Here is a 9547-nt window from a genome sequence, read left to right as displayed (position 1 = left end):
TTCCAACAAACAACTTTGATGTGAACGAAAATCTTGAAGCCAGTCGTTGTTTACAGTCATGATTTGAGCAGCTTTGAAAAAGCTATCAGCATGTCATATAACCACTCTTATAATTAATTGATGCCCTCTGAAAATGGTTCAGTAACTCATCAAAATTTTCAGAGGTCAATCTTGGTTCTATCTCAATCCCAACAACTATAATCTTGCTTTTATATGCAGTAGTCATAAAAAGGTAACAAAACTAATCCACTGATCAGCGATGAATTATTTAATCCACCCATTTGTTCTATCTGATAATGTCATGATATTGATCAAAACTCACACGAAATTTCCTATTTTGAAGTGCTTGACAAGTAATTCAAGAGAACCATGTTCTAGTCTTCCATTTCTTTGCTGACATTATTGTAAAAAGTGCTTTCCACCGTGTGAATCTCAACATGACCATTTAAGTTAATTTTCTATATAAACTGACTACTATGAATTCCTTGCAACATGACATAGAATTATTTAAAGATAATTCAACTATAAGAGCTTATTTCTGTTAACATATATACATAAAAATTATAAGTAATGTCTATATCAGTGGTCTCGATCAAGCTTTGTTATCTGTGAATTTGTTGATATTTGATAAGAATTCTTAGAATGGTATTAACATATATAGAGCTTTTATCTGTTATTTAGGTTTTTAAGGGAGCAAGAGCATATTATATTTCTGCATGATTGGTTAATCATCAGAGACTGCTGAATGGATGAGACTGTAATATACAAGTTTACAAAGCCTTCCTTCACTAGTGCAGCTATCATCCTTCTAACTCAATTCAACTCATCTGTAATTTAATCCCAAAACAAGTTGGTCTCGGCTCATGATCACATGTTTTAGAATTTTGATGCCATCCATAAAGTTAATTGCATGATTTCTTTCCTATCACCAAAAAACACTTAACATTCCTGAATATATAGTTCTTGTCACGAAGATTGTAACAACGCATAGAGGTTAGATGAGAATCTTCCCAGTAAAAGGAAGAGCACATAGAAATTGAAAACCATGACAATTGAATTATACATGCCAATAAAATGTTATAGCGTTCACTCTCTTGTGACGTTAATATCATGTTAATTATGTATGCGTGTTTGAACATCTTGTTTTAAAAGGAAGAACGGTTGCAAGAAAATGGCTCTTAAAGAATAAGAATCTGAAATGCTATATCAGTGTGAACAATTTAGTTGAAGTCTACAAAAAATCAGAAACACAGAAAATTTCTAAATTATAAGTGAAAACCATCAATCAGGCATTCACAACTCTTTAATTTACTTTTGCTTTCTGGTGAGTCACTTTTATGATGTAACTCATTTTTATGAGACCCTAGTTATCAGTTCAACAATACTTGATTAGTTATAATTTCTTTCTTGCATTCAACCACTAATAACTTCCAACCCCCAATGAAGAAATATATCAATGCATTCCACTTTTTAAAGCTTTAAACAACTTTGTAACGGTACCAAAAAAAATTCTTGCCTTCATAGATTCAGTGTATCAAGCTGAGAGTCCCACTCGAGAACGCAATGTTGACGAGGTCGAAGCCGCAACAAAGTTTTTTATGTTGAAGTATTTGACAAGCAAATGACAAACAAAAATCTAAGATTTCGCAGTCAGTTGTTAATTTGCTTCTAGAGAATCCTCATTGCCATACCCCATGAATCTACCAGGCCACCATCGGTCATTCAACTGAATTACAGAAGCAGGATGTAAGCATGATCGCATGTAAATCCACATGATATGCCTGGATGAAGTGATCTCTAACACATGTCTGTGTAACTATCAGGAAATTTTGAAGTAAAATCAAAGTGTTCATTTTCAGTTCATGAAACCATTTTATGTCTGAAAGTTTTCTTATTAATGTTTCTTGCATTTTTTTGCTGCTTGCAGAGGGCATGTACATGTATCTTTTATTAGAAGGAATATAGAGGATGAATTCCATTTTCAACCTAAATATACAATTAGGAAAGGGAGGGCAAGTTATTGCAGAATTTTGCGTGCATTCACTGCACAAAAAGAGGAAAAAATATCATGAAAAAGGATTTTGAATTATTCGGAAGCAAGCCTGAATCGTGACCTTTTTTATTATGATGGAATTCCCTATAAATACGGTTTATGTAACACCATAAATTGAACATTTTATTATCTGATGGTCATACCACTCCGAAAGTACCAACCATAAGCCTAACCACTAAGGGGAAGAAGGATATTTCTTGCTTGATGTCTGTCACCATGCCAGCATGATCCTGTATATCATCATTAAAGATATTAATGTTGAAGTTTATTCCAAACATTTATGATGGTTAGATGCATTGACAGATGCAAACAACCTAACAACGTAAAAATATTAATTCTAAGCTCGCATTATTTTGAAACAGCTTTAAAAAGATATCTGTTAATGATGTTAGTCAAACTTAAATATATCATCTTAATATCTTCTAGGTATGCAATTGCTAAACACACAGTTATATATGGTTGAGGGGTTGATAGAGACACTGCCCACATATTTTTCTAAGATGTGATTCATAGAAAGAGGCCAGATGGTGGGTGGAGAACAGGAGAATGAGTTCAAAATTTACTTCTTTCCAGGTAATTAAGTGTTTGATAAGTAAAGCCAGCAGACTTTAGAAAAGCTTGTTCATCACTATATACAAAGGTACCATCCGTGAGTCTTCCCATAGCCATCACCAAGGAAGCATTGAAAGATGCTGGCAGAGGGCGAAACTGGCACTGAACATAGTTAGCTTCTGTACTGATCTAGTTAAATAAGAAGCTAGAGTGAATGAGTAATTGGTTTTGCATTTCTACTAATGACATGCAATATCAAACTTCAAGACAAAACTTCTTACTTTTATCTAAATCTTTCCTGGAATGCCCTGTTCAGGTACAATAATTTTGGCGGACCATGGTACAAAACCACAGATATGAAACTTCAAATAAGCGAACGAGATCAATTGTTTGATACTCCCCACGAGGTCTTCAGATCAGAAGAATAGGAGATAGATTAAGATCAAGCACAGAAGAATAATCCCCAACCATGATATATAGCGTCTAGTAGATAGTAGATACGTGCATGAGAGATTCTCGAAAACAAAACCATATAGAGATAATTGATGAGTAGACTAAAGTGTGTGTACATATAGATAGATAAATATACGCATCTGGTACCATGCCATATAACTATCCATGTATTCAGTGCCAGATTGGTCACCCGTTCATCTTATTAACATAGGAACCGGATAAGAGATATCACTCGTACACCACTGCTTAACATAAAACTCCAAAACATGCTCTTCTACAATTGAGACTGGAGTGCAACTAGGCTAAACCACATAAAGGATTATTTTAAACATATCAGATCCAATACAATAGAAACCCTAGTCTTGCTTTCCCGATAGACAAATTATAGCTAGATCTTGTTGCGTTGTGTAGAAGAGAGACAGAGGGAGACCATGTTTCCTACCCACTCTCGAAAGGGGGAAAAAAAAAAATTATGCAAGAATCCAGTGAAACAATGATTTAATTTTGTGAATAATGAGAACTCTACTTTTTATTCCTTAAGAGATCTCTTATAAATTTGTGAGCTAAAACACAAAAGCATCCAACTATCAATGTCTTCCAGTACCCCAATAAAAGTACTAGTCAATTCCAAGCATTCCCACTAACTGGAATTTGCCATACAAGCACAAAAGGGCTTCATCACATAAAAACCTTTGAAAGGAATGAAGCAACAAAGGGAATACCTAAGCGTACCCCACAAAACCCTAGTTTTAAGCAGCAGAGAATCCAAATGGAGATCTCTTTGATATATGCTTTTTCTTTGAATATTTAATTGGGGGGTGGTTTGCTCGTGAGGGGACCCGGACCCGGCTCGCCTGACCGACTGCTCCCCGGGTCAAAGGGGTTGATTGGGACGACATGTGGGGCCAAGGGTGACGTGGAGGGATCGAATGGCCAGGATCCGCTGCGAGAGTGGGACCCACCCGCACGTGGCGTATTGCCGACCGCTTGGGCGTTTGGTCAGAAACTCGGAATCTAAGGAGGAGAGCGCGATATGTTACGTGACGCGGTCAGCGTCGTATTCGTCTTCTATTGTCTTACTTGGCATTTTATGCCAATTTTATCCCGAACTATTATTTCAAGTACTCATGAAGAACTCCCATGAAAGATAGATTTTCTAAATTTAAACATATTATTTTTATTATTATTTTCTAATTTGACATGTAAGAGACTCATAACATGAATAAGCATTAATGAGTTTATCTTTCTATTTTTTTTAGAAGAAAAAGTTGGTGTTGAATAAGATTACATAAGCTTACAATAATGCGTTTCTAGAGTTTCTAGTATACCTTCAAAATGCTTACAATGCTATAGATTAGCTATTAATACTATCCTCAAAAAAAAAAAAAAAAAAAGCTACTAAAACAAAACTGTTGCATGATAGAATATTGATTACTAATTTAATCAAGGGGTGGGACAAAATTGGATATTTAGGGAAGATATTGGGAACTTGTATAATCAAACATCATATATATCATGATCAGAGTTCTGGAAAAATAAAGTTAGACAATTAATAAATAATATTTTAAGAAGAAAACCACAATTATTGGAAGGTAATGATCATTTGCATCAATTGCTCAAGGATGTGTATAATTTTCTAACATTGCAAATAATTTATTACTTCGGGCATAGTCAATTAAGAATAACTTGCTGTGTAGATTTAGCTAAATAATCACTAATTTTTTGGTTATACATTGATTACTTACATTTATTTCACAAAAAACTGCAAAAATCATTTTAAATATTTGATTCACTAAGAATAACTTATCTTGTGGCCTAATATAATCAAGATTGAGTGAAAAGTTTCACAGACATCAAAGCTTTGTGTCCTATCACATAAAATTCTAGAAATAGTTTAGTACTCAAAATTAGAATAGACATAAGCTTGGTGTCTGCGCATTGCAAAAGCTATTAAGAAAGCATCCATGAAATAAACCTTATAATAATCATTCTTTTGTATTAGTGATAGAAATGAAATATGCTAGTGTGATCACAAGTTCATTACTATGCTCATCGGGCGTGGGTAAAATAGTAAAATTGCAGTAGCAATGGGGGAGAACAGGCGACCACACGCTTACCTAGTTTTAATGACATATTAATTGGAGGATATTAATCCATTCATCATCTTGAGAGTGAAGACCCTTAGTTGGTAAGAGCTTCTTCAACACACTCTCCATACCAAAATTTTAAATCTTACACTTCTTGGCATGGTGAGAAGATAGGGTTGTGGCTTCGCTGAAGAATAATCCAAGAGACAAAGGGCTAAAGGATAGAGCTGCCATGTGTTTTTCCTTGACCAGAAACCTCCACTCCCCTTTCCCTTCTTTTCTTCCGTCCTTTTGTTGCGCAGACAAGCCAATAACAACACTATTTTCCGAAATTAGGCTCTGGTTTTGATGTTGGTTTCTCTTCCAAATCCTAATTCTCTATCTGCACTCAGAGATAGTCCTCAAGTAGGTCAAGGACTCTGTCCTCAACCAGCTCAAGAGTTAATGTTTCTTTTATTCACAGCTTGAGCTTGTTCATACGAGATTCAAAGTTTTGAGTAGCATACAATTTTTGCACGTTGAGTGTCTTGATAATTTTGTGTAAGGTTTTAGGTTTCCTGACGACAGAGGGGGACAAGATATGGAAGGAGGGGCTAAGGAGGAGCAGTTGCCTCCCGGATTTAGGTTTCACCCCACAGATGAAGAGCTCATCGCCTACTACCTGACCCAGAAGATATCTGAGGCCAATTTCAGTGCAAGAGCAATCACTGAGGTCGACCTCAACAAGTGTGAGCCATGGGATCTCCCAGGTAGAATTCTGAATACATGGTTTTATAGTCCTTAGCTTGCACCAGGGACTCCTTCTCCCCCTCTTCTTTTGGGATATACATATGATTAATACTGAACGGGTATTTTGGCTAGCTGCTCCACCGATGTCATGATTTCATCTCTTCTTTTTTTTTTTTTTCTTTTAACCTGAGAACAGCGCCTAGATGTATATATTGGGTATAGCATGCACGATGCGCTCCATGTGAACTGCTACTGAGCATGGTTAGACAATATTTTGAAAACATTATATGTTTCATAAAATTACGAGCCATGTTGAATTCTGAATATCGCTAGATCTTTAGAAGAAATAAAGGGATAGTTAAAATAAGGCTTGGCCTGGTAGTCAAACACTTCATCTCCTTAATAATCTGATGGCCTGGTTATATTTTAGTTTGATTCCGTGTACCAACGAATACTAGATCGTCTATTTGGATCTATATAAATCAAACACCAATTTGCCGCTGGATCGTATACATGACTATTTTGAACTCAATTTCTAAACATTCTGTCTTGGTGTCCCTTTATATCTTGAAAGAATTTCATAGCCAATTTGATGTAATGCAAAAGATGAGTCATTTTTACATTCTAAACTAAATGGACATAAGACCTCAATTGTAAATCATAAAACATGATCTTATGCCATCTCAAGTTTTTTTTTTTTTTTCCTTGCCCCGTTTCTGCGCGCGCGCGCGCGCACACACACAGAGGGAGAGAGATCTTGGTGTCTCGTTTTGTTCTAAGGTTAATATGACGGAGAGATTTCTTGATTTAGGTTTTTTTTTGTTTTTCCTTGCCCCGTTTCTGCGCGCGCACACGCAGAGAGAGAGAGAGAGAGAGATCTTGGCGTCTTGTTTTGTTCTAAGGTTAATATGACGGAGAGATTTCTTGATGTTTTGTTTTGTTCTACGTTTGTCCAAAGATTGGTCTCTTATCTTCTATGAAGTTGGTGACCGGAAAATAACATGATCACAAGCTATGTTAGTTTAATTAAGGAAGCACATATGCTATGTCTCTCCAACCTCGCAAGTTTTTCCAAATTGTTTTCCTTTCTTCTTTCTTGTTTTCTCCTCTCCTTGAAGTATTTTCTTACCAGAAAATAGCCTACGCTAGTTTGTACTCACGATTGAACATCCCATAATAAATTAAACACTTAACTTTTGTTATTAGCTAAAGCGAAGATGGGAGAAAAGGAATGGTATTTCTTCAGCCTCCGAGACCGCAAGTACCCAACCGGAGTCCGGACGAACCGAGCTACGAATGCTGGCTACTGGAAGACAACTGGCAAAGACAAGGAGATCTTTAGCAGCCAGACCTCAGAGCTCCTAGGGATGAAGAAGACGCTGGTCTTCTACAAAGGGAGAGCTCCTAGAGGGGAGAAGACCAACTGGGTTATGCATGAGTACCGCCTGCAATCCAAATCTGCCGTCAAAGCCAACAAGGTAACTCACTTTTATTGAAAGAGTCTTCTCAAACTCATACAATCAAGGAAAATTATGGGAAAACAAACTATAGAAACACATAGGATTATTGAAGTTGGCTGCGCTTCTTATTAGTTCAGATTTCCTAATTATAGTTTTGCATGAATTCGAATTACAGCCATTATATGCTATAACTGCCATCGTATCTTTGGATAATCATTTTTTCAGTTTTGAGGCACCTTGCGAAAATGTTGTAATAGCTATAATAGCCAAATCAGATGATGGTCATTATAAATACTTTTATAATTTTGATGATATATACAGAACAACCATAGCAGTATATATATGTATAACAACCATTAGTAGTCATTTGTTCAACCAGATCTCTTCCAAGAGGGAAAATATACATTAATATATTAACTAATATTTTATAAACATATTGCTCTTTTATTACATTCCACAATTAGTGGTTGTTTGACAGAATTGTTATTTTGCTGTGATTGGCCATTATTTGCTACAATAAAACTCAACTTCGCAACGTATACAGTAGCCAACCGATATTACTTTATTTTTAATATTACACAACATGTAGAGGTATTCAGAGTAATGCTTACAAGGGCCAGCATAGAGTTTCCTATATATATATGTGTGTGTGTGTCACTCCTATTTGCAATAATTATATTATTAAACAATTCTATCTAAATATCACATAATCAAACATTGTTACTTCACCATGAGGTATTACTCCTTGTTTTAACAAGCTAAGTATGGCCGAGATATAATAGTTAATAGCTGAAGAACATGTATACAGATAAGTTGCAACAAAATGATAGTCTTTAATTACCAGAAGTGTCGGAAAGAAATAGAAGAAAAAAAACTCATGCTTCATGTTATCATGTTCTGAGTTCCAGATGCACTTGATGATGATGATGGTATCTCTTCCAAGAGGAAAAATATATATTGATACATTAACTAGCTAATATTTTATAAACATATTGCTATTTTCTTACATTCCACAATTAGTGGTTGTCTGATAGAATTGTTATTTTTCTGCGATCGTCCATTATTTGCTATTATAAAACCCAACTTTGCAACGTATGTTCAGTAGCCAAATAATATTGCTTTATTTTTAATATTAGATGACATTTAGAGGTATCCAAAGCAATGCTTACAAGGGCCAGCATATAGTTTCCCATATATATATATATATATATGTCACTACTATTTGCAATAATTATATTATTAAACAATTAATTCTATCTAAATATTACACAATGAAACATTGTTATTTCACCATGAGGAATTAGTCCTTGTTTTAACAGCTGATAATAGTTGATAGCTGAAGAACATACAGATAAATTGGAACAAAATGATAGTCTTCATCAGAAGTATCACTGTCAGAAAGAAATAGAAGCAAAAAAAAAAAAAAAAACTCATGCTTCATGTTATCATGTTCTGAGTTCGAGATGCACTTGATGATGATGATGATGATGGTATCCGAGCATGTATGATATTTGATATTTGGAACGTTGACAGCAGCAGGACGAGTGGGTGGTCTGCCGCGTGTTCGCGAAGAGCCCCGGCGGGAAGAAGTATCCCTCGAGCCAACCCCGCGTCAACCCTTACCACCACCACCATCACCACCACCACCTGGACATGATGACGGTCCCGCCCGACTACGGGGCGCATGCCCGGAGCTACCTCATGGCGGGCGCCGACCTCGCGGAGCTCTCCAGGTTCGCGAGGGGCACCGCCCCGGGCTCGGGACCCGGACCCAACCTCCTCCCCATCCAACCCCAGCCCCCGAGCTGCCCCCCCTTCACGCTCTCGGGCCTCAACCTCAACCTTGGCGGCCCCTCACCCGTCCCAGCTCTATCCCACCAGTCCCTGCCGCTCTCCTCGCTGCTGACCAATAACAGCAACTGCGTCATGGCCACGGACGGGGGGTTTAATGCGGACGTGGTGGTGAGTTGTACCGGGGCCGGCGGAAGCTATCACCAGCAAATGGACCCCTCCGTCGTGTTCGATCAAGTCTACTGGCCCCCTTACTGAATAATTTTATTAGTGCGAGGATCGAAGCCTCTTCTGATACATAAGTTGTACTTCTTAATGTAAGCTTCTTTTCTGGTTTGCATGATCGTTGGTCGCAGTACTGGAGCCTTTGCTTTATGTTATTTTCTTTCTTGCTCTTATACATTTAGTTTCTTGCAAGTATG

At 36.9% G+C, this 9547-nt stretch overlaps 1 protein-coding gene across 4 annotated transcripts; it reads left to right on the top strand.

The window, feature by feature from the left end:
- Nucleotides 1-5277: 5277 nt before the first annotated feature.
- LOC105049308 (NAC domain-containing protein 92) lies at nt 5278-9523 on the top strand. 4 transcript variants are annotated; one of them, XM_019851724.3, is made up of 4 exons: nt 5278-5585; nt 5698-5894; nt 7081-7352; nt 8868-9523. In XM_019851724.3, exons 1-4 carry the CDS (start codon nt 5494-5496, stop codon nt 9381-9383), a joined length of 1077 nt encoding a protein of 358 aa, XP_019707283.2. In that variant the 5' UTR covers nt 5278-5493; the 3' UTR covers nt 9384-9523. The 4 variants fall into 4 exon arrangements, with proteins under 4 accessions (XP_019707283.2, XP_029121619.2, XP_019707284.2 ...); XM_029265786.2 differs by having other exon boundaries at nt 5286-5550; nt 5691-5894; XM_019851725.3 differs by having other exon boundaries at nt 5287-5550.
- The last annotated feature ends 24 nt before the right edge of the window (nt 9524-9547 follow it).

Source organism: Elaeis guineensis, chromosome 7 (genome assembly GCF_000442705.2).
Source record: "Elaeis guineensis isolate ETL-2024a chromosome 7, EG11, whole genome shotgun sequence".
NCBI classification, from domain to species: domain Eukaryota; kingdom Viridiplantae; phylum Streptophyta; class Magnoliopsida; order Arecales; family Arecaceae; genus Elaeis; species Elaeis guineensis.
Note: the sequence above shows the minus strand (reverse complement) of the source record. Positions and strands in the feature narration are given on the sequence as shown.